General features: G+C 42.6%; 1 protein-coding gene across 1 annotated transcript in view; it reads left to right on the top strand.

The window, feature by feature from the left end:
* The window catches only part of LOC138672441 (uncharacterized), a 654,503-nt gene that overhangs the window by 350,901 nt on the left and 276,450 nt on the right, over positions 1 to 27,152 (top strand). The window contains exons 13-14 of the mRNA XM_069760413.1: positions 9,881 to 9,978; positions 10,177 to 10,267. Of these exons, the coding sequence (XP_069616514.1) occupies positions 9,881 to 9,978; positions 10,177 to 10,267 (189 nt within the window). The remainder of the gene's footprint in view (positions 1 to 9,880; positions 9,979 to 10,176; positions 10,268 to 27,152) is intronic.

The raw sequence follows: 27,152 nt of genomic DNA, 5'->3' as shown, positions 1-27,152 counted from the left end.
TTCACCCATAATCCCCATACAGATCAATAATTATACCCATATTCCTATCAGAAGTAGATGAAGTATGTTCCTGGGCATGTGTATTTGTGATATTTCACCCATAATCCCCATACAGAATAATAATTATACCCATATTCCTATCAGAAGTAGATGAAGTATGTTCCTGGGCATGTGTATTTGTGATATTTCACCCATAATCCCCATACAGAACAATAGTTATACTCATATTCCTATCAGAAGTAGATGAAGTATGTTCCTGGGCATGTGTATTTGTGATATTTCACCCATAATCCCCATACAGAATAATAATTATACCCATATTCCTATCAGAAGTAGATGAAGTATGTTCCTGGGCATGTGTATTTGTGATATTTCACCCATAATCCCCATACAGAACAATAATTATACCCATATTCCTATCAGAAGTAGATGAAGTATGTTCCTGAGCATGTGTATTTGTGATATTTCACCCATAATCCCCATACAGATCAATAATTATACCCATATTCCTATCAGAAGTAGATGAAATATGTTCCTGGGCATGTGTATTTGTGATATTTCACCCATAATCCCCATACAGAACAATAGATATACCCATATTCCTATCAGAAGTAGATGAAATATGTTCCTGGGCATGTGTATTTGTGATATTTCACCCATAATCCCCATACAGAACAATAATTATACCCATATTCCTATCAGAAGTAGATGAAGTATGTTCCTGGGCATGTGTATTTGTGATATTTCACCCATAATCCCCATACAGAATAATAATTATACCCATATTCCTATCAGAAGTAGATGAAATATGTTCCTGGGCATGTGTATTTGTGATATTTCACCCATAATCCCCATACAGAACAATAGATATACCCATATTCCTATCAGAAGTAGATGAAGTATGTTCCTGGGCATGTGTATTTGTGATATTTCACCCATAATCCCCATACATTACAATAATTATACCCATATTCCTATCAGAAGTAGATGAAATATGTTCCTGAGCATGTGTATTTGTGATATTTCACCCATAATCCCCATACAGATCAATAATTATACCCATATTCCTATCAGAAGTAGATGAAGTATGTTCCTGGGCATGTGTATTTGTGATATTTCACCCATAATCCCCATACAGAACAATAATTATACCCATATTCCTATCAGAAGTAGATGAAGTATGTTCCTGGGCATGTGTATTTGTGATATTTCACCCATAATCCCCATACAGAACAATAATTATACCCATATTCCTATCAGAAGTAGATGAAATATGTTCCTGAGCATGTGTATTTGTGATATTTCACCCATAATCCCCATACAGATCAATAATTATACCCATATTCCTATCAGAAGTAGATGAAGTATGTTCCTGGGCATGTGTATTTGTGATATTTCACCCATAATCCCCATACAGAACAATAGATATACCCATATTCCTATCAGAAGTAGATGAAATATGTTCCTGAGCATGTGTATTTGTGATATTTCACCCATAATCCCCATACAGAACAATAGATATACCCATATTCCTATCAGAAGTAGATGAAGTATGTTCCTGGGCATGTGTATTTGTGATATTTCACCCATAATCCCCATACAGAACAATAGATATACCCATATTCCTATCAGAAGTAGATGAAGTATGTTCCTGGGCATGTGTATTTGTGATATTTCACCCATAATCCCCATACAGAATAATAATTATACCCATATTCCTATCAGAAGTAGATGAAATATGTTCCTGGGCATGTGTATTTGTGATATTTCACCCATAATCCCCATACAGAACAATAGATATACCCATATTCCTATCAGAAGTAGATGAAGTATGTTCCTGAGCATGTGTATTTGTGATATTTCACCCATAATCCCCATACAGAACAATAATTATACTCGTATTCCTATCAGAAGTAGATGAAGTATGTTCCTGGGCATGTGTATTTGTGATATTTCACCCATAATCCCCATACAGAATAATAATTATACCCATATTCCTATCAGAAGTAGATGAAATATGTTCCTGGGCATGTGTATTTGTGATATTTCACCCATAATCCCCATACAGAACAATAGATATACCCATATTCCTATCAGAAGTAGATGAAGTATGTTCCTGAGCATGTGTATTTGTGATATTTCACCCATAATCCCCATACAGAACAATAATTATACCCATATTCCTATCAGAAGTAGATGAAGTATGTTCCTGGGCATGTGTATTTGTGATATTTCACCCATAATCCCCATACAGATCAATAATTATACCCATATTCCTATCAGAAGTAGATGAAGTATGTTCCTGGGCATGTGTATTTGTGATATTTCACCCATAATCCCCATACAGAATAATAATTATACCCATATTCCTATCAGAAGTAGATGAAGTATGTTCCTGGGCATGTGTATTTGTGATATTTCACCCATAATCCCCATACAGAACAATAGTTATACCCATATTCCTATCAGAAGTAGATGAAGTATGTTCCTGAGCATGTGTATTTGTGATATTTCACCCATAATCCCCATACAGATCAATAATTATACCCATATTCCTATCAGAAGTAGATGAAATATGTTCCTGGGCATGTGTATTTGTGATATTTCACCCATAATCCCCATACAGAACAATAGATATACCCATATTCCTATCAGAAGTAGATGAAATATGTTCCTGGGCATGTGTATTTGTGATATTTCACCCATAATCCCCATACAGAACAATAATTATACCCATATTCCTATCAGAAGTAGATGAAGTATGTTCCTGGGCATGTGTATTTGTGATATTTCACCCATAATCCCCATACAGAATAATAATTATACCCATATTCCTATCAGAAGTAGATGAAATATGTTCCTGGGCATGTGTATTTGTGATATTTCACCCATAATCCCCATACAGAACAATAGATATACCCATATTCCTATCAGAAGTAGATGAAGTATGTTCCTGGGCATGTGTATTTGTGATATTTCACCCATAATCCCCATACATTACAATAATTATACCCATATTCCTATCAGAAGTAGATGAAATATGTTCCTGAGCATGTGTATTTGTGATATTTCACCCATAATCCCCATACAGATCAATAATTATACCCATATTCCTATCAGAAGTAGATGAAGTATGTTCCTGGGCATGTGTATTTGTGATATTTCACCCATAATCCCCATACAGAACAATAATTATACCCATATTCCTATCAGAAGTAGATGAAGTATGTTCCTGGGCATGTGTATTTGTGATATTTCACCCATAATCCCCATACAGAACAATAATTATACCCATATTCCTATCAGAAGTAGATGAAATATGTTCCTGAGCATGTGTATTTGTGATATTTCACCCATAATCCCCATACAGATCAATAATTATACCCATATTCCTATCAGAAGTAGATGAAGTATGTTCCTGGGCATGTGTATTTGTGATATTTCACCCATAATCCCCATACAGAACAATAATTATACCCATATTCCTATCAGAAGTAGATGAAGTATGTTCCTGGGCATGTGTATTTGTGATATTTCACCCATAATCCCCATATAGATCAATAGATATACACATATTCCTATCAGAAGTAGATGAAGTATGTTCCTGGGCATGTGTATTTGTGATATTTCACCCATAATCCCCATACAGAACAATAATTATACCCATATTCCTATCAGAAGTAGATGAAGTATATTCCTGGGCATGTGTATTTGTGATATTTCACCCATAATCCCCATACAGATCAATAATTATACCCATATTCCTATCAGAAGTAGATGAAATATGTTCCTGGGCATGTGTATTTGTGATATTTCACCCATAATCCCCATACAGATCAATAATTATACCCATATTCCTATCAGAAGTAGATGAAGTATGTTCCTGGGCATGTGTATTTGTGATATTTCACCCATAATCCCCATACATTACAATAATTATACCCATATTCCTATCAGAAGTAGATGAAATATGTTCCTGAGCATGTGTATTTGTGATATTTCACCCATAATCCCCATACAGATCAATAATTATACCCATATTCCTATCAGAAGTAGATGAAGTATGTTCCTGGGCATGTGTATTTGTGATATTTCACCCATAATCCCCATACAGAACAATAATTATACCCATATTCCTATCAGAAGTAGATGAAGTATGTTCCTGGGCATGTGTATTTGTGATATTTCACCCATAATCCCCATACAGAACAATAATTATACCCATATTCCTATCAGAAGTAGATGAAGTATATTCCTGGGCATGTGTATTTGTGATATTTCACCCATAATCCCCATACAGAATAATAATTATACCCATATTCCTATCAGAAGTAGATGAAGTATGTTCCTGGGCATGTGTATTTGTGATATTTCACCCATAATCCCCATACAGAACAATAATTATACCCATATTCCTATCAGAAGTAGATGAAGTATATTCCTGAGCATGTGTATTTGTGATATTTCACCCATAATCCCCATACAGATCAATAATTATACCCATATTCCTATCAGAAGTAGATGAAATATGTTCCTGGGCATGTGTATTTGTGATATTTCACCCATAATCTCCATACAGAACAATAATTATACCCATATTCCTATCAGAAGTAGATGAAGTATGTTCCTGAGCATGTGTATTTGTGATATTTCACCCATAATCCCCATACAGAACAATAATTATACCCATATTCCTATCAGAAGTAGATGAAATATGTTCCTGAGCATGTGTATTTGTGATATTTCACCCATAATCCCCATACAGATCAATAGATATACCCATATTCCTATCAGAAGTAGATGAAGTATGTTCCTGGGCATGTGTATTTGTGATATTTCACCCATAATCCCCATATAGATCAATAGATATACACATATTCCTATCAGAAGTAGATGAAATATGTTCCTGGGCATGTGTATTTGTGATATTTCACCCATAATCCCCATACAGAACAATAATTATACTCATATTCCTATCAGAAGTAGATGAAATATGTTCCTGGGCATGTGTATTTGTGATATTTCACCCATAATCCCCATACAGATCAATAATTATACTCATATTCCTATCAGAAGTAGATGAAGTATGTTCCTGGGCATGTGTATTTGTGATATTTCACCCATAATCCCCATACAGATCAATAATTATACTCATATTCCTATCAGAAGTAGATGAAATATGTTCCTGGACATGTGTATTTGTGATATTTCACCCATAATCCCCATACAGATCAATAATTATACTCATATTCCTATCAGAAGTAGATGAAATATGTTCCTGGACATGTGTATTTGTGATATTTCACCCATAATCCCCATACAGATCAATAATTATACCCATATTCCTATCAGAAGTAGATGAAGTATGTTCCTGAGCATGTGTATTTGTGATATTTCACCCATAATCCCCATACAGATCAATAATTATACCCATATTCCTATCAGAAGTAGATGAAGTATGTTCCTGGGCATGTGTATTTGTGATATTTCACCCATAATCCCCATACAGATCAATAGATATACCCATATTCCTATGAGATGTTGATGAGATATATCACCAGGCGTGTGTAACCCGATATTCTACACATAATCCCATATAGTTACAATCTTTTTTCCCTGGTTCTATTATTAAACTTTAATCCAGCCCTGTGGATGTTCTGATTCATTTAAGTATTTCCATTGAATTCCCTTCTTGCTATATTACAAGAAGTCATTTCCTGGGCTGCATTTGTAAAATGTGCTGCCATCTAGTGGTGGAGTCTAGTATTGCAGCCCATCATCCCATCATCCCAATATGCAGTTTAGTCCGTCCCTAAATCACTTTCAGGGTGATATAAACATGGTATCACGAGAATAAAGTTACAGATGGTAAGCCCGGAACATTCAACAATCCTGCCCAAATTTTCTCAAACACTGCCGGTCTACCCCGTTTAAGATAAATGGCCTTCTCTCTGCATAGTATGAGGTTTAGCTTATTTACATATTCTTTCCTCGTGGGAACTTTAGCTGAGATCCAGTGATATGCTATTAATTTTCTAGGAGTAAAAAGCATTCTGGCAACAGCTATTTGTGAATAATCGTCTCCTCCCGCCTCCTCAACATATCCAAGCACACAGACAATAGGATCTCTGGGAATATCCTGCTCTGTGGCCATATATATTAAGTTGAGAACCATAATCCAGAATATTTGTATACAGGGACACGTCCAGAACGTATGTAGGATATCTGCATTATCAAGCGTACACTTGGGACATTTTGAATTTGGCCTTAGACCGAAATCAAACAGCCACTTAGGAGTCCTATAAACCCTATAAAGGATATATAGTTGAGACAGACTGTTCTGTCCTCACTAAATGAGACAGGCTCACGTAGCTATCCAGTCAGCTAAACCGCTATACCGGGGTCCAATAAGGAGACTGTAGTTGAGTCTGTGCTTTATTAAACGTAGTGGTATATTGATGCGGTGAAACTGTGAACAATGATATACATAGAATCAGTGCATGGCATAGAACAGATACATAATACACATGATATACATTATGCATAACATTTAGAAAGCTAGTGACTAAACTAGGAGTACAACTGGTTAAACTAAGCTAATATGGAGCAGAAATATCTATATGAAGCATAAAGACATACCGGCAATGCAATCGCAAGGGGGATGAAGTGAAGCGTCTTTCCTTGAAGGCAAACCGAAGAAAGTGAAAGGAAAAATGGAGGGAAATGGAGGCTGAGCTACCATAATGCATTGCAAAGGAGGAGGAGAACCAGACATGGATAATACAAAAACAAGATTGAACTGCCAACATACCTCTGACCGCTAGAGGGAGCCAAAGCATCACAAACAAATAAAGGTATGAATATCCATACTGAGAAACCTGCAATTATGCAAAGAGATAATCAGGGTAACAATATTAGATGGCGGAGACAGAACACAGACGGTTAGGCTCACTGAGGGACAACTTAGGGATCATTTGCATTATTGACTCCCATTGATCTCCCGAAATCCCCCCCACTTGTTGTTCCCATTTCGGTAATGCCGTCATCGGGTGACCCAATAGCACCCTTGAGAGGAGCTCCCTGTACAGAAATGAAATTAGTCCCCTTGTAGATGCCTGTAAATCGAGCCTATTAATATCAGTATCATGATGTATAATAATAGGGTGTACATGAGTCTGCATTATATAAGCGTGTTTTACTTGTAAATACTGATAAAATACAGAATTCTGAAGTGAGAACTCCTTTCGTAAGTCCTCAAATCATTTAAGGACACCCCCATCTATCAGCTGTGAGAGCCACCAGATACCCACTCGTCGCCATTGCGCAAACCCCTTCAATGTCCTCAATTGCGGCAGATATGGATTATCCCATATAGGGGTACACCTCATGAACCCAGTATTTCCTCTTAAACTTTTAATTTTACCCCACACTTTGACCATAAGCATTACCGTCGGAAATTTAGACACCCACGGTTTAAATTTATTCGCCTCTAACTTAGACAATAGGGGACCCCGATCCCCCAGAAACTGAAGAATCCCTCGACCTCCCCCTATTTCCACAGATGTGTCCTCCATTCTACTTGCCAGATGTTGACACTGGGAAGATAAAAAATCTAGCCAAGGGTTAGGCAATGCCAACCGTCCCTCCTCCTTACTCCTTTGTTAGTGCTCTAACTTAATTCTCGCACCCTTTTTCAACCATATAAGTTCCCTAAACAGTGCATTAATTTTAAAGAACCTATTTTGGGGAAGCCAAATTGGGGAGTTATGAAGAACATATAAAAGCTGAGGCATAATCACCATTTTCAACAGGTTCACTCTCACAACTATTGACAAATGTAACTTAGTCCAGGCCTTAATCTTCTGTTTAATCCTAGCCACAAGCGGGGAAAGATTTAAGCATTCATAATCTAATATGTTGTTTTGATACATTGATACCCAGGTTTTTTTTTTTTTTTTATTTAAATAGATTTTTATTAACAATATAAAGAAGAACATCAGGATGCCATTTACATTGCAATATGTCACATACACATTTTCTTATTTTAGTAAACCCCAACATTACCCCAACTACCTCCCTCCCCCCTAAGACAGCTCATTCCCAATCTTCACCCCACTGAGGCCATCTCTGCCTCGTGTAATTTATCCTTATCCAATTCTTAAGAAACCCGACTTCTATACTCCTCAATCCAATTCAAGCCAAGGAGACCACATTCTATTAAACATTTCTATTCTCCCCCTTTTTTTGTACACCCCCTTTTCCAATTTTAGACCATGTTGAACATATTGGAGAAATTCCCTTCTCGCAGGTGGTTCCGCGTTTATCCAATTTCGTGCTATTACTTTCCTGGCCATGTAGAGTAGCCTAGCGATTGCAATCTTCCAAGTATTGTCAACTCCAATTTCTTCCACATATCCCAGCACGCATACTATCGGGTCTCTAAGAATTCTACACTTATAAGCTACTTCAACCCGGCTCAAAACCACCACCCAATAGGCAGCCAGTCTAGGACACGTCCACATCATGTGATATATTCCTGCATTCTCACTCGCACACCTCGGGCACTCCGAATTGGCACGCAATCCCGCTTTGTATAGCACTTCCGGAGATTTATATACTCTATGCAGAATATATAACTGCGAGAGTCTATATGGTTCACTCAAGGACAGTCGCGGAACCCACTCCATCACCGATTCCCAGGTTTCATTCTCCATCGGCCCTACGTCCCTCTCCCACTTAGCTCTCGCCTTTATAGGGAAATCTAGCAGAAATGTGTGCATAAGGTCCCTATACAGAGTGGAAATAACTCCCTTTGTAGTCCCGGCACCACACACATACTCCAAAACTATATCATCTTGAACTCTGATATCAATACCCAGGTATTTAAGACATGACACTACTGGCACCTGTGGAGCTCTAACCACAGTTGGGTCTAATGGTAAAATAGCAGACTTTTCCCAATTTATGACCAAACCCGATATAACCCAAACGCAGCAAAAAGTGACATTACTCCATTGAGCGATCCGTCAGAGTCAGCCAAAAACAGGAGAATGCCATCGGCGTAGAGAGCCACTTTCTCCTCTAATGTCTCATATCTAAACCTCTCAATTTCTGGGCTAAGTCTTATCCTCGAAGCCAAAGGCTCCACCGCCAGGGCGAAAAGCGGCGGAGACAGAGGGCAACCCTGCCTCCTACCCCTATACAGATTGAAGGGTTCAGATAACAGTCCATTCGCTCGTATTCTTGCCGACGGTTCTGAGTACAAAAGCTTAATCCAACCAATAAAGCCTGGACCAAAACCCATGCACTGAAGCGTAGCAAACACGTATTTCCATTCCACGCTGTCAAATGCCTTAGCGGCATCAAGTGACAGAACTGCCCTCCTCCCCACATTGTCCGCCCCCACTTGCATATTGAGATATAGTTTTCTAACATTAAGGGCCGTTGACTTACGAGGCATGAATCCCGTCTGATCCGAGTGTATTAGAGATTCCACGACTTTTGAAAGCTGAATGGCCAACACCTTTGCTAATAGCTTAACATCTACTGTCAGAAGGGAAATTGGTCTATACGAGGCCGGGAGGGTAGGATCCTTATCTTTTTTTGGTAAGAAGGTAATAATAGCTTCCCGCATAGAAGGCAGAAGGACCCCAAACCCGAGGCTATCGTTACACAGGGTGTATTTTAACAAGGAATTTGCTATGTTTAGTATCAATTGTCCCTATATACCTGCAGTGGTCAACCATAGTACGGATATCCTTGGCATTAGAAAATGTTGGGTCTCTTGGAATCAAAAGATAATAGACAGGACTAAATACACACGGCCTATTATCATCTGTATCTAAATAATGAATTCACTCCCTGTATGTGTTTCCTCCAGATCTATCCAGTAAGAGGACAACACCAGAGAGATGTCCCCGTCCTCTTCCTCCACAGGACTGTAACCAAGAAGATCCCAATGCTCCTCAGGATCATCAGGTAGATGGAGAGAAGGTGTCAGGAGATCTCCCCTATGATGTGTAGACGCCGGTGAAGGTCTTGTGCTCAGTCTTGTTTTATCCACCAGTATTATATGATTTATACTTGTGTGATGAGACCGGTGGAGATGGCAGGATTAGAGCTGATCATAGATGGGACTTCTCCATCTGTCGGTGACTTTTACAATATTTGTTTCAGGGTGAAGATCTGACCCATAATAATACTACAGAGACATATGTGAGGGGGGATGAGCGGTGTAAAGAGGAGATTCCTACATATGGCTACCCAGGTGAGTAATGACCACTAGTGATGGGCGAATACATTTGGTACTATTCATTACTCACACGCATTATACGCTATTTGGGCTATTCGTTACTCGACGAGTAATTTGCTATTTGCTTTGGTATATTCGAGTGACCCGCACAGCATATTTGGTGCTTTATTTGCAGCCAATGAACATGCTGGGCTTGCTTGCCAATCACAGTAATGCCTGCACCATATACTCGAGTATAAGCCGAGATTTTCAGCCGATTTTTTTTGGGGCTGAAAGTCCCCCTCTCGGCTTATACTCAAGACATACCCAGGGGTCGGCAGGTGAGGGTGGGCGGGGGCTGTGTAATTATACTTACCTGCTCCTGGCGCGGTGCAGTCCCTGCTTCTTCCAGCGCTGCTTATTCTTCCTGTACTGAGCGGTACCATGTGACCCATAGGGGTGGAGCCGCATATTCATTACTGTAATGAGCAGTAACTGTGACCGCTCAATACAGGAAAAATATGCAGCGCCGGGAGAAGCAGGGACTGCACCGCGCCAGGAGTAGGTGAGTATACGGGGAGGGGGAGCGCAGCGTTGCGCGATATTTACCTCTCCTCGTTCCGGTGCGGCTCAGTCATCAGCGTCCTCTGGCTGTGACGCTCAGGTCAGAGGGCGCGGTGACGTAGTCAGTGCGTGCCCTCTGCTGAACGTCAATGCTAGACAGAGCCGCACGAGGAGCAGGTAAATATTGCCAGTGCCGGGGGCCTGAGCGAAGAGAGGTGAGTATGGGATTTTTTTTTTTTTATCGCAGCAAAAGCATATGGGGCAAGTGACTGTACGGAGCATCTTATGGGGCCATAACACTTGTGCAGCATTATATGGGGCAAGTGTCTGTATGGAGCATCTTATGGGGCCATAACACTTGTGCAGCATTATATGGGGCAAGTGACTGTATGGAGCATCTTATGGGGCCATAACACTTGTGCAGCATTATATGGGGCAAGTGTCTGTATGGAGCATCTTATGGGGCCATAACGATTGTGCAGCACTATAATGGGGCAAGTGTCTGTATGGAGCATCTTATGGGCCATAACACTTGTGCAGTACTATATGGCGCAAGTGACTGTACGGAGCATCTTATGGGGCCATAATGTTTGTGCAGCATTATATAGGGAAAATATCTCTATGGAGCATCTTATGGGGCCCTTATTACCCTTTATGCAGGATTATATGGGGCATATTTTAATATGGAGCATCTAATGGGGCCCATCAAACTTTATGGAGCATTATATGGGGCAGCTACAAGACTTGGGTAAGCCTACCACAAAGTCCATCCCGACCATCTCCCAGGGCCTGTCCGCCACCGGCAGAGGATAAAGCAACCCAGCTGGCCGTTGCCGAGGAGTTCACACGCCCGAACATAGTCTGTGACATCACGAGCCATATGCGGCCACCAGTATGTCCTCGCCAGTAACTTAGATGTCCTTTTGGAACCAAAATGTCCACCCACCCTGGACGAGTGGGCCCAAGAGAGAACCTCCGGTCGCAAACTGGATCGTACAAAAGTCTTGCCCGGGGGCACAGACTCTAGCGAAACCGGGGCCACAGTTCTCAAGCTCTCGGTGGGGACAATAGGCTGAGGCTCCTCTTCCTCCTCCACAGATGATACAACAGAGCGAAAGAGAGCGTCGGCACAAATGTTTTTCTCCCCAGAAAGAAAATGAAGGGTAAAATGAAAGCGGGAGAAAAACAAGGACCATCTGGCCTGGCGAGAATTTAACCGCTGGGCTGTCTGCAGGTAAACCAAATTCTTGTGATCTGTGAGGACTTGGAAGGGAAAACGAGCTCCCTCCAAGAGATGTCTCCACTCCGAGATAGCCAACTTCATGGCTAGCAACTCCCTGTCCTCGATAGAATAATTCCTCTCTGCTGGTGAGAAGGTCTTAGAGAAGAAGAAGCAAGGATGCTTCCGAACTTGAGCATCCTTTTGGAAAAGGACTGCTCCAGCACCAACGGATGAGGCATCCACTTCCATGACAAATGGCTTATCTACATCAGGGCGATGTAGGATGGGAGCGCTAGCGAAGTGTGACTTAATGGAGATAAAGGCCTTGGAGACCTCCTCTGACCACAACTTGGGATTTGCTCCCTTCTTGGTGAGGGCAACCAAGGGAGCTACCAAAGTTGAGAAGTGCGGAATGAACTGGCGATAATAATTAATGAACCCCATAAAGCGCTGCACCGCTTTAAGAGAATGGGGTTCCTGCCAGTCCATCACTGCCTGTAGTTTGGCAGGATCCATAGCCAATCCCTGGGTGGAGATGATAAAGCCCAGGAAAGGTAAGGACTCCTGCTCGAACAAACACTTCTCCAACTTGGCATAGAGGGAGTTTGCCCGTAAGAGGTCGAAGACTTTGCAAACATCTCTCCGGTGGGAGTCAATATCTGGAGAGTAGATGAGAATAAAATCCAGATAGACTATGACCGAGGTGAAGAGAATATCCCGGAAGATGTCGTTCACAAAGTCTTGGAAAATGGCTGGGGCATTACAGAGCCCGAAGGGCATCACCAGATATTCATAGTGCCCATCCCTGGTGTTAAACGCCGTCTTCCATTCGTCCCCCTCACGGATGCGAATCAGGTTGTAAGCACCCCGCAGATCTAGTTTAGTAAATACCCTTGCACCCCGAAGCCTATCAAAAAGCTCAGATATCAGGGGCAAAGGATACTTATTCTTAATGGTGATGGCGTTAAGACCCCTATAATCTATGCATGGACGTAGTTCCCCATTCTTCTTCTGCACGAAAAAGAACCCTGCCCCAGCAGGTGACACTGACTTCCTGATGAACCCTCTTGCCAGATTCTCTTGAATGTACTGAGAAATTGCCTCCGTCTCCGGGAGAGATAACGGATAGACTCGACCCCGGGGAGGCTCAGCACGAGGCAAGAGATCAATAGGACAGTCATAGGGGCGATGGGACGGAAGGGTCTCCGCCACCTTTTTGGAGAACACGTCCGCATAGGACCAATATTGCTTGGGGAGAGAGGATAGATCTGCGGGTACCTCAGTAGTAGCAACCTGAACACACTCCCTCTGACACCTACCCTCACAAGATTCGCCCCATCCCAGGATTCTGCCAGAGGACCACTCGATATGAGGAGAGTGGTACCGTAGCCAAGGTATTCCCAACAGGACCTCATAAATTCCCTCAGGAATGACGAGCAGAGATATAATCTTCTGATGAGATGGCGACATGGACAGAGTAAAAGGGATGGTCTGGTGTGTTATCTGTGAGGGCAGTGTCGACCCATTCACCACTCGTACCGTTACTGGTTGAGCTAGCATAACCAGGGGTATTGCGTGATGTTGGGCGAAGGCAGAAGACATAAAATTGCCCTATAGTAATTGTCCCCTTAAAGGAAAATTTGGAGGCAAACATCGCCGTGTCTAGTGTACCTCCACCTACTACCACTAGACACTGACGTTTCCTCGACCGCTGGGGACATCTGGTGGCAAGATGCCCTGACTGCTGGTAAACATGACAGACCTGGGGTGCACAAGCGGTCCGGGACTTAGATCCCGCTCGTGACACTTCCATGGCCTCATGTGACTCAGGGACCAGGACTGGGGATTCCAGAGGTTTGGCGAAGGTGGGAGCCAGCCGAAACCTCTGCCTACACTGGGCTCGCTCTAACCTCCGCTCGTTAAAACGGAGGTCAATACGAGTGGAGACAGCTATTAACTCCTCCAGTGTGGCAGGAATCTCCCTAGTGGCCAGAGCGTCCTTCACGTGGTCAGCAAGCCCCTTCCAAAATATGGGGATAAGGGCTTTATCCGACCACTCCAGCTCAGATGCTAGGGTACGGAAGTGGACGGCAAAATGGCTGACCAAGGACAAACCCTGAGTCAATGCCAGCAGTTGGAGCGCCATGTCATGGGTGACTCGAGGTCCTAAAAAGACCTGTTTCAGAGTGCTCAGGAATAACGGAGCACTCTGCACCACATGATCGCCAGGCTCCCACAGCGGCGTAGCCCATTCCAGCGCCCTGTCCGACAAGAGAGACACAATAAATCCCACCTTTGCCCGCTCTGTGGGGAAACGAGAGGCCAGAAGCTCGAGGTAAATAGAGCACTGACTCACGAACCCCCTACAAGATTTACTATCTCCAGAAAATTTTTCTGGCAGCGGGAGGCGAGATAATGTCGGAACAGGGGTGGCAGTGGACAAGGTTGCTGCAGCCACGCTAGCAACCTGTACAACAACTGCGGTAACATCCACAGCTGAGGTTGTGCGCTCGAGAGCCGCCAACCTGCCCTCCAGCTGCTGGATGTACCGCAGGGATTGCTGTATGTCCGCCATTTACTAGCCAAACCCTGGTGCTAGTATTATGTTAGGGCTAGCGCCGAGTAAATATAGATATTTTATTGTTATAGATGCGTTCGCAGCCCGGGGTCCACCGTGCAGGAGAACCTGCTGCTAGCAAACGGTGACACTATATGGCGGTATGAACTAGCTCTGTTATTTCACAGAGTAGCCGTGGAAGCAAAGCACTGCGCCGTGTTAGCCTGTGCCTCTGTGAAGTCTAACTACCCAACTGAGAGCAGTCAGTGGTCATGCATGCACACAGAACTCCTCGCCGGAGGTGCCAGCATTCTAGGGGCTTATTTCAGCCGGGTCCCTGAACACAATCTTGACCACACTGGCGCAGAGCACATAACTTAGAAAGATACTAGCGCATGGCCGTGCGGCCATGTGAGCTTTAAATAGTTGCAGCAAGTACATGACCTTCCTAGAAGGACCAATGAGAGGCTGCCACAGAGCCCGAGCACCTACAGGACCTTCCTGAAGGACCAATGGATTTAGCTGCAGTATCTGAGCATGTGACCCTCGATCTCCACTGAGAGATCTTACTCTGGGCATGCTCAGAACGAGAAAAGCAGGACTTAGTCCCAGAAACGTCTGCTCGCCGCTGCCCAGCACTGGCTTCAATGGCAGAAGCAGGAAAAGCAGCAGTAACTCTTTGTACAGAGTCAGACTGAGTGAGATGCTGGAACCGACGTCTCCACTGAACAGGCTCCACTGTGGCAGGAGAAGAATGGGAGACCGCAGCGGAGTTGGCCCGAGATTCCCCCTGTGCAGAGGCGGGAACTTGACCCCTAACACATAACTCCCTGATTTAGGGGCATAAAAATTAGAAAACATTTTCAACAAATTTCCATTTTTTTTTCACAAAGAAATGCAAGTCATATCAAACAAAGTTTACAACTATGATGAAGTGCAGTATGTCATGAAAAAAACATTTTTTGAATCAGTGGGATCCATTGAAGCATTCAAGAGTTTTTACCACATAAAATGACACTGGTCAGAATTGTCATGTCATGTCTTGAAGGTGAAAACAGGCTCAGGAGTGCAGGGGTTAAATGTGCATTGAGGCCAAATGTGAATTTCTGTACAATAACAGAGTTTCCTTTATTCTGACTCTTTGATTTCTTTTAAAACCAACTGACTTCAAGGAGGATTGTGATAATCTACTTAAAAACCATCACACCGGTGCCATTATATACAGTATCTCTGAGCTGTGGGTGGCTGATGGCTGGAATATACATTTATTCCCGCCTGCAGGAGATGTGTTGGCTCGCGCCCTGGTTTCATGGATTCACTCCACCTCATAAATTACATTATGTTTTCAATCCTAAGGCTAGGTTCCCATTGCATTAATGGGACCGCGCTAACGGACAGCATTGCACGGCGAAATTAACGCCGTGCAACGCGTCCGTTAGTGCGCCCATTCACAGCAATGGGGACGCGCATCGCTAGCGCGTGTCATTTTCGGCACGCGCTAGCGATGTGCCGGTGTTTTGTGGCGCGCCGCGGACGCTGCTTGCAGCGTCCGAGGCGCGCCCGAGGTCCGTTCCCTCTGATCTGCAAGAGCGGGGACGTTTAACGCGACCCCTTTACAAAACATTGCGTTCGCGCAATCCGCTAGCGCTAGGCGCTAAATGGATTGCACTAACGCAATCTGAACCTAGCCTTAGGAATTCAGATTCGTACACAATCTCTCCATAAATGGGGGCGCTAATACTTTCTCTAATCTTCTGATCAGGACTCATAGTAGCTCCAATGGTCCACCATAACAATGCTCCAATGTGCTGTTACTATGGCCATAAGAACATTTACGTTCTTATTTAATCTGTTGTCTTGGTATAATATATCTATATAATTATTATTAATAATATTTGTAATGATTTTAAATTGTAAACTATAGGGGATACTAATGTGGGTATACATTTATCCTCATTGGTTTTTTACGTTTTTACAACAATTCTATTCCTTTTTTTTCTATTATGTTTTTAAATGAATTGTCAATATTTATATTTCTATATCCTCTATTTTTCAGTCTGTTTTTAATAATCACACTATCCCTAACCACCCTGTAACCCTTCTACATGGACATGGACTTACACAGACCCCCTAGGCTCAGGCTGTGGTGTTACCTGCTGTTCGGTTGTGTGGGATGGCAAGAATAGTCAGGTAGCAGGGTCGGAACCAGGAGGGCAGAGAAAATACAAAATCAGAAGACACAAGTGTAGTCAGTAAATGGGCTAGGGTCACAGCAGGAAACAAATACACAAGCCAGGACCACAGAGGACTGAACCAGAGGAGAACAAGGCTGTATCTGGCAGCTTCAGGCAATATGCTCGGAGCTTTAGTATGGTGTGGAGCTTTCAAATTGGCTGAAGCAGGGAGATTAGCACAGCTGGATAGCATACCCCTACTGCCAGACTGGATGGTACTACTGGTCTCAGGCACCCTAATCTTAGTGGTTGGACAAAGCCTGCACAACCCTGAGCTTCTGGTTTCTAACGTCCCATCAATCACCAGCACCGCCTGCAGAATGAGTAAGGCCGTGCCTGGTGATAGAAGCAGACGTCACAGGAGCTGATCCCAGAGGAGATGGGATGCACTATTTGTAGAAGCCCTAATATGATAAAAAAAAGCAGAAAACTAGTGCAGTGGAAATCCCAATAAAGTGACTCAATTTTGGAAGTTATAACCCTCAATGAATTGATCCATAGGAGTAGTGACTATTTTGACTTTCCTGAAATCAGTACACAGTGAATGTTATTGAGTGAAAACTGCAAATACGCCATTTTTGTTACCCAACTCAGAGTGCCCAGATTGTGCTCCAGGAGACACATACCGTAAATTAAGTGGGTTCTTCTGACCATAGTAATGCCAAATCCATGGATGCTAATTGTGGTTTGGGCGGACTGCAAGGCTCAGAAGTGAGGGGGAGATTTTACTTTGGGAGAGAGGATATTGGTGGACTGGTTTGTGGAAACCATGTTGCTTTTCAAGAGCCGTTGAGCCACTAATAATGTGGAAACCTCTGTTTTTCCATTGATTGTTGATGGACCTGAGTGGGGACTTGTTTTTTTATGAGATGAAGTTTTCATTGGTATTCTTTTCACCTACATAACATTGTTTGGTGGATTTTATTCCATATTTTGGAGACACGATTTACAGTTGAACACCACGCTACACTGATTCATCCTATAAGTTTTTCTGTTAGACTGTGTACTGTTATTGTCTTGGTAAATAATCCAATATGTTTACATAACTTGCCATGTTTATGGACAGTTTAAAAGAAATCTTAAAAAATACATATACTGTCTTAAGGATATTTTATTCAAAAATAATAATTGGTTTTGTCCTTGTCAGATGACTGTACCAGAAGATCAGAGGGACAGATGACATCCCTTCACAACATAGATCTATCATCTACTCTATTGAAACAGGTCCAATTGTCTGATTCATTACCGACTACTAAGGAAAATCAAAACCACAAGTTAAGGATTAAAAAACAAAATGCTTCTAAAGCAAGCAAGCCATTTTCTTGTTCAGAATCTGGAAATAGTTTTCCCCTTGAAAAGTCCTTTCTTAAACTTCAAAAAATTCACAGAGTGGAGAATAAATTTTCTTGTTCCAAGTGTGAGAAATGTTTTAACCAAAAATCAATTCTTGTTAGTCACCAGAGAACTCACACAGGGGAGAAGCCTTTTTTATGTTCTGAATGTGGGAAATGTTTTGCAAAGAAATCATATTTTGTTAACCACCAGAGAACTCACACGGGAAAGAAGCCTTTTTCCTGTTCAGAATGTGGGAAATGTTTTGCAAAGAAATCATATTTTGTTAACCACCAGAAAACCCACACAGGGGAGAAGCCATTTTCATGTTCAGAATGTGGGAAATGTTTTACCCGGAAAGCGCATCTTGATGGCCACCAGAGAAGCCACACAGGAGAGAAGCCTTTTTCATGTTCAGAATGTGGAAAATGTTTTACCCGGAAAGCACATCTTGATGGCCACCAGAGAAGTCACACAGGGGAAAAGCCTTTTCCATGTTTAGAATGTGGGAAATGTTTTAACCGGAAAGAAAATCTTCATAGCCACCAGAGAACTCACACAGGAGAGAGGCCCTTTTCATGTTCAGAATGTGAGAAATGTTTTAACCGGAAAGAGCATCTTGATAGTCACCAGAAAATTCACACAGGCGAGAAACCCTTTTTCTGTTCAGAATGTGGGAAATATTTTGCAAAGAAATCATATTGTGTTGACCACCAGAGAACTCACACAGGAGAGAAACCATTTTCATGTTCAGAATGTGGGAAATGTTTTACACACAGATCAGATTTTCTTAAGCACCAGAGAATTCACACAGGGGAGAAGCCTTTTTCATGTTCAAAATGTGGGAAATGTTTTACCCGGAAAGCACATTTTGATGGCCACCAGAGAACTCATACAGGGGAGAAGCCTTTTTCATGTTCAGAATGTGGGAAATGTTTTAATCGGAAAGCGCATCTTCATATCCACCAGAGAACTCACACAGGGGAAAAGCCTTTTTCGTGTTCAGAATGTGGGAAATGTTTTAACCGGAAAGAACATCTTCATAGCCACCAGAAAACCCACATAGGGGAGAAGCCTTTTTCATGTTCAGACTGTGGGAAATGTTTTGTGAAGAAATTATCTCTTCTTAGTCACCACAGAATTCACACACGGGAGAAGTCTTTTTCATGTTCTTAATGTGGGAAATATTTTACGTGGGAAATATTTTACATGGAAAACAACTGTTAATAAACATCAGAGAAGTCACACAGGAGAGAAGCCTTTTTCATGTTCAGAATTTGAAAAATGTTTTCTGAAGAAATCATCTCTTTGTAGTCACCAAACAATTCACACACTTGAGATGCCTTTGTTCATGTTCTACACAGAAATAAACTGTTAGTAAACATCAAAGAAGTCACACAGAGAAGAAGCCTTTTTTATGTTCAGAATATTGGAAGTGTTTTAACCGAAAATTATATAGTCTTAAAGGGGTTGTCCACCACTAAGACAACCCCTTGTAATTCCTCATGATTGGCTTTGTTAAAATGAAAACACTCAAGCTTACATCCTTTGCCGGCGCTGTTCTAGCAGTGTTAGGATTCACATTCCTGAGGTTCACATGAGGTTATCACAGCACATGAGCAATGCTCCCAATCAGTTCTGTCTTTTTTTCCATTCTTTTTGCATTTTTTCATATAATTCTGCATCATCAATAACTTTTCCCCATGCATTGAATATATTTGTGTGGAGACACAGCATTGTATCTTAATTAACTATTTTTTAGCAAGCCAGGAAGAATAGACTGTTATCTATATGTTGACTTTTAATTTATGTGTTTCTTTCTGGTTGGTCAAGAAAACAGACTTTTGCTTGTGTAAGCCTGTAATATTAACTTGTAACTTGACAATTTGTTATAACGTATTGTGCTGAATGACTAGCGAGGTTTGCTGTTATGCTAATTACACATTGCCCAGGCCAGCTAGTTTGCTCACTTTTAAAACAAAGGAGGAAAATCTTTGCAAATGGATCCAAACATCCAAAAGAGCAGAGACAGGACAGCAGCCAAGACAACATGGCTCCATCATGAGGGACACAGATTTATCATTCTACAAGCTTAGGATGCCCTGGCTGGAAGAATACATATCTGTTCAATTGACCATCACAAATCTATGCATACATTTGTGAAAGCCAAGAATGGGACCCATCGGTAGCATGGCTCCATGGAGATGTTTGGAGAAGCCTTGTAACTGAATGGACTGACATCTTCCTACGCTTGTCATTACCTCCCCTCTGTGTGCATGCCACAGGTGGGGTAGTCAGCCCTGGAAGATGAAGCCAGGTTGTGACCCTTCAGTATACTGTATGTGCAGATATATTCCCTTTAAAAACAACCTTTAATAATACGATTCTTAAAAAACACCTACCCAGTGAAAAAAGGTAAATCCCCAAATTAGTCTGACATAACAAAAGAACTATCCTATCAAATATCCTGCAATAGGCCTAAAATTGCCCCTGCCTGGCTGTTGAGGTTGGCACCGTAAGGAACAATTTTTCGGCGCTCCCACTCAACTTGGGCTATCCCTCACTGCCCTATTACAGCCCTATCAATATAAGTGGGAAAACAATATATTTATAGAGCAGAGATGAAGAAACTTTTTTGTATAAATCAGGTTTATTGAAGCAAATAAACAATACACACAATAGTACAATGCTGAAACAATTGTTAAACTCAGCGGGTTACAGCCCGTAGATCGTATAAAAAGAGAGAGTCTCAGCAGGTATTAAATGTAGTTGGCCACTGCCAACGATAACACTTTCAAATTAGTAATGATATTCTTCACAGTTGAAACTAATAAGCAGCATCAAAGGCAATCAAGCATTACTAGCTGTATTAATCATTTGTATTAGTGTATAATGTCACTAGATGTAAAAAGTAAGCAAAAGTAGAAAGAATTAAAGAAACGGAAAGAGGAGGAAAGAAAGAGGAAGAAAGAGGAGAGAAAAAAAAAAAAAGGGGGGGGGAGGGGAAAGGAAAGCGGGTGAAGGTAAGAGGGTACACTATGTGTGAGGAGTGCGACACCCCTCCCGGGCCGATCCCAGGCCCCACGTAGAGGACAGAAGAACATTGAGTTATCAACATTGGCTCCAGGCCGCAACAGCAAGTCAGAGGATATGGGTCACTGCCATTACACTAGCGCTCCCAGATCGGCTCCAGATGTGAATTAGGACCTGGACAACCATGCATCCAGTTCCGGGGTCTCCCTGAATACAATCCATGAAGCCCAAGTGTTAAAAAATTTCGTCGAGTCCCCCATGGATTCACTTATCAATTGTTCCATTCTGTAAATGTTGTTAAGCTCCGCAACAAAGTCGGAGCCTGAGGGGTAACGATCTTGCTTCCAGTATCTAGGAATCAAATTCCTGGCAGCCGTAAGAAAATGTCTGAGAAGACTCCTCTTAAAACCAGATATCGACATGTCACACAGAGACAAGAGAGCTAATTCCACTGTGGGTTGTATTTTGCGAAAGGCTAATTTGTTATGGAGATCAAAGACCAACATCCAGAATTTCTTTATGGGTGGACATTCCCACCAGATATGGACATAAGTCCCTTTTTCTGATGAACATCTCCAACAAGTATCCGGTATCACCGGGAACATGGTGTGAACCTGGCAGGGGCATCTATACCACCTCGACAGAACCTTGTAACTCCTCTCCTGTGATACGGCCGACAGCGAAGTCCTAAAGGTGAACAGCAAGATCTTATCCCTTTCCTCTTGGGATAATGAAATCCCCAAGTCACTCTCCCATCTTGAGAAAAATGTTGGGAAGTCATCTGTTGGAGTCTGACTCTCTTGGAAAAGATTATATAAGAGGGACACCTTGCGAGACTGGGCCTCCTCTGTGAGACAAATTTTCTCGAAAGGGGTCAACACCCCCATGGACTTGTTGAGTTTAAATGATGTGCCTATGAAGCTCTTTAGTTGTTCGTAAAAGAACCAAGAGCCCTCAGGAGGTTCCCCCCCCCTGGTATATTTCCCGTAGGGACTTAATACCTGTCTGGTTTATGAAGTCAAATATAATGGGTTTTGAAGCTCTGTTTTTATTCAGGAAATTTTCCCTACGGAGACCTTCAGGGAAGTGAGGATTGTCGTAGATTGGGGTTAGAGGACCCGGGGCTGTAGAAGTTATAGTATTTCTGCCACTCTGTCGAATAAGTAGGAGCATGTTTCTAGTCATGAATGGAAGGTTCGACCTCGCCCCCCCCCTCCCGTGTTCCACAAAATCGTCTGAGGATCCCCGCCAACAAGATCGCCCTCCAAGCCCACCCATTTCTTGTTGTTGCTGCTATGATATAGGTCTAATATGCAAGAACCTATTGAGGCACGACTATATACTAGGAAGTCTGGTAGGCCAATTCCCCCCCTCCTCTTGGACCTGCTTAATACAAAGTGAGATATTCTTGATCTAGCATGGGACCAGACCAGTCGGATGACCGCTTTCTTGAGTCGTGAGAAAAAGGACGCGGGAAGATATAATGGGATTGTCTGAAAATAATATAAAAGGCGAGGCAACAAGTCCATTTTAATTACACTGACTCTACCAAACCAGGACAATTGTAATTTATGCCACTTCTCTAAGTCCAGCTCCGCTTTTTGCAACGCCTTTTTGAAATTTGCATCGTACAAACCAGATGTTTTGGCTGTTATTCTGATCCCCAGATATGGAAGTGAATCAAAGCGCCAACCGAACGGGAAGGAGGCTCGCAGCCTACTCACCTCAGATGGTGGTAGGGATATATTTAATGCCATGGATTTATGGGAATTAATTTTAAAATTGCTTAGGTGACCGAATTTCGATAATTCTAGTATAATATTAGGTAAGCTAGTTATGGGGGAGGTAACATATAAGAGGATATCATCGGCAAAAAGCGCCAACTTGTGTTCCTCCGAACTTAATTTAACTCCTCCTATGGAGGGGTTATTGCGTATGGCGGTTGCCAGGTATTCCATTGACAGGATATACAGGAGAGGGGAAAGCGGGCACCCCTGCCTCGTGCCATTTCGTATCTCGAACGCGTCCGAAAGGGTGCCATTCACCTTCACCTGGGCGTTGGGGGAGGTATACAAGGCCTTTATTCTGTGCATCATATTTTCTCCCAGACCAATCCCCGCCAGGGCCCGGAACAAAAACTCCCAGTGCACCCTGTCGAAGGCCTTCTCAGCATCGATCGACAGGATACACATGGGGTCGCCCCCCTCCCATCCCGCCCTTTCTATTAAAGAGATGGTCCTAATGGTGTTGTCGCGCGCCTCTCTACCCGGGACAAAACCCACCTGGTCTTGGTTTATCACGTGTGGAAGGAGAGGGCTCAATCTATTTGCAATCATCTTCGCGTAGATTTTAATGTCTAAATTTATAAGAGATATCGGACGGTAATTATTACATAACGAGGGGTCTTTATCTGGTTTTGGTATGACCGTGATATGAGCGGACAAAGCCTGAGAGGGAAAGGAACCACCCGAGGAGACCGAATTACACACTTCAAGAAAAATCGGGCTCAATAATGAGGAGAATGATTTATAGAAACCAGCTGAGTACCCGTCTGGACCTGGACTTTTCCCTTGTTTCAGACCTTTAATAGTTTCCAAGACCTCCTCCAGCGTGAACTCCCCCTCTAGGCCCTGAATCTTGTCCTCCGGTAGAAGGGGTATATTGTTTTGATGTAAATACGTATTGATTTTGTTGTGGAGAGCGGATATGGACAGATCTTTGTAGTGGCCATCTATGTTGTATAAGTCTTTGTAGTAGTCACTGAAGCTCGAGATGATGTCTCTGGTACTATGTAGCTTTTCCCCTTTCCCATTTTTAATGAAGGGGATAAATGTATTTGGGCCCCGTGGGTTAATGTATCTAGCCAAGATCTTGCCACTTTTGTTTCCAAATTGGTAAAAGCGATTTCGGAGCCTTTCTCTGAGGTAGCGTGATCTTTGGTCTAGTAAGGCGAGCAACTTTTGTCTGGTTGTGGACAAGTGTGCGAATGTAACCTCGTTAAGATCTTTTTTGTGTTGTGTTTCTAATTTATGAATTTGGTCTGAGAGTTTAATTATTTCTGCGACCCTCTCCCTCATGAAGAAAGTTTTTTGATAACTCTACACTACAAAAAAGTCCCAGCGGGTACCTTATTAGGCATAGTAGATAACCAAAATATCATTTAATATCATGATTAAAACTCCATAATAATATGTCATATGGTAAGTCTGACAAAAAGACCCAAACATACCACCTCATTAGGCAATCTCAATGGATGACTTGGAGTAAAAAATGCCATAAATCAGATATACCCAAAAATCCCATCCAAAGTCATAACCATGTTTCACAATGCAACAAATAGTATAGTAACCTTGGTGCCTAGATAGGCAGAGCAGGCCCAAATATAACAACAGATCAACAAAATAAATAATTAGGAGTAAAACTTAGCATGAATCAGATGCACCCTGACGCATTTCCCCGTCAATAGCGCGGTTCATCAGGAGGTAACAAAGATGGTAAAGATGCCGGATGCCATGATGGATGATGACATGTGCCGGTGGCCAAATGGACGGACTTAAATAACGGCCATTATACTATACTACCAAGTGGCCGGGGAAATTAACCGGGTCAGAAACATATGCTCCATAATGTAGACATACCCCTTGCACTCCCCTTCTATGACCTAATTAATTTCCGGTCACAGACATCAAAGAATGCGCGCTTACCAGTCAAACATGCGCTTCAACAGTGGGAAGTGATACAGCTTCTGGTCGCTGGGTAAGATGTGCGCTCGTGGAACGCAAACGTCATCTCCGCTCGTGCCCCATGATTTCCAGGTTCCTAATATGTCACGTGATGCGATCATCTAGGTGAGACCTACTTCACAATAAAAATGCGTTACTTCTCATAGGAGGACCCAACACGTCGAGAACAAATACCCCTATCACATTCTAATCATATTGTGTCCTATATATGCATGTACTGTATAAAGACGGGATTTTGTCAGGTATTAAGTTACCAAATACACCTGTTATATTCTAGATTTCAGCCTCTATTAGTCTCTAATAAATGCAGCAATATTGATAGAGGCAAAAAAAGACAAAGGAACATAAATTAACATAAATTAACAATAAGGTAGCAAAATAATAAATATATCACAATATCAATCCTCAATGTGGACCACGTAGAGACGTGTGTAAATATGGAGTTAAACAGCATATCTACATCAAATTTTCGGAGTCTGGATCAAAGAGGTGAAGAAAAGGTGCCATAATAATCTCACTTAGATAAAACATGCATAAGAGAGACACTCATTCAATCCTTTTGGGGAGAGGGATTGTAATCTAAATATCCAACAACCACAAAAAGCGAAAGAAAAAAAAAAAATAGATATGCATTAAAAGATGCTGACCATCATATTGAAAAAAACACAAAATAGAAATTACCAACACTCGAGCTGGGTAAAGTTATGAACACCGGGCCAAAAATACCAGGTGAGGGTGAAAAAATTCCTAAAGATAACCCTGAAGGGGTCCTAATAGACTGACCCTTCCTGCCAGTGGAGGTTGGCACCCTAACATTCGATGTGGCACCCCCACTCCTCGTTGACTGTCCCTCCTGGCCCTAAGTGTCCCTACCAACTACCCACGCCCAAACCTAACAACATACACACAAAACTATCTTAGCTAGACTGACCTGCAATAAATTTGCAAAAGAAATAAATAAGGTGTCATAAATCAGGGTTCTGACCTATTAGAAGAATATTACTGTACATTATTGCACACCAACTCCATGGAGCTGCAGTTTCCAAAGTCTCTAATGGAACAGGTCCTGCAATTTGCAGCACTGCAAAAGGTCTTACTCTGGGTCATCAAGTCACATCTGCAGCAATTTCCACATGTGAAGAAGCCAAGTGGTTTCATATCTTGCCAAGTCCTGCCCTCATTGGTCTCTGATACAGGCTATGCACCAGCCAATCTCCAATAGACGACACTAGGGTTGAGCGACCTTCACTTTTATAGGATCGGGTCGGGTTTCACGAAACCCGACTTTTGGAAAAGTCGGGTCGAGTGAAATCGGCCGATCCTATAAAAAAGTCGGGGTCGGGGTCGGCCGAAACTCGAAACCCAATGCAGTGCATTGGGTTTCCATGGTTCCCAGGGTCTGAAGGAGCGGAAACTCTCCTTCAGGCCCTGGGATCCATATTTAAGTGTAAAATATAGAATTAAAATAAAAAATATCCTTATACTTACCCTCTGACGCGCCCTGGTACTAACCGGGAACCTTCCTTCCTTAGAATCAGCCTTCCAGGACCTTCGGTGACGTCGCGGGTGACGTCGCGGCTTGTGATTGGCCGCGCGGCCGCCCATGTGACCGCTCGCGCGGCCAATCACAAGCCGCGACGTCACCCGCGACGTCACCGAAGGTCCTGGAAGGGCTGATTCTTAGGAAGGAAGGCTGTCGTAAGGAAGCAGGGCGCTTCCGAGGGTGAGTATATTCCTATTAGGTATATACTCACCCTCGGAAGCGCCCTGCTTCCTTCCGACAGCCTTCCTTCCTAAGAATCAGCCCTTCCAGGACCTTCGGTGACGTCGCGGGTGACGTCGCGGCTTGTGATTGGCCGCGCGAGCGGTCACATGGGCGGCCGCGCGGCCAATCACAAGCCGCGACGTCACCGCGACGTCACGGCAAGGTCCTAGAAGCGCGGATTCGAAGGAGGAAGGCTGCCGGTTAGTACCAGGGCGCGTCAGAGGGTAAGTATTGCAATATTTTTTATTTTAATTCTATATTTTACACTTTAATCTGAATTCCGATACCAATTCCCGATATCTTAAACATATCGGGAATCGGGATCGGAATTCCGATTCCAGATTCAAAAGATCGCCGACTTCATGGCCGACCCCCCACTGGGGTCGGGTCGGGTTTCATGAAACCCGACCTTGCCAAAAGTCGGCGACTTTTGAACAATTTCGACCCGTTTCGCTCAACCCTAGACGACAC

The sequence above is a fragment of the Ranitomeya imitator genome, chromosome 3, assembly GCF_032444005.1.
Source record: "Ranitomeya imitator isolate aRanImi1 chromosome 3, aRanImi1.pri, whole genome shotgun sequence".
NCBI classification, from domain to species: Eukaryota; Metazoa; Chordata; class Amphibia; order Anura; family Dendrobatidae; genus Ranitomeya; species Ranitomeya imitator.
The sequence above is the reverse complement of the archived record's forward strand: the minus strand, read 5'-3'. Positions and strand labels throughout refer to the sequence as shown.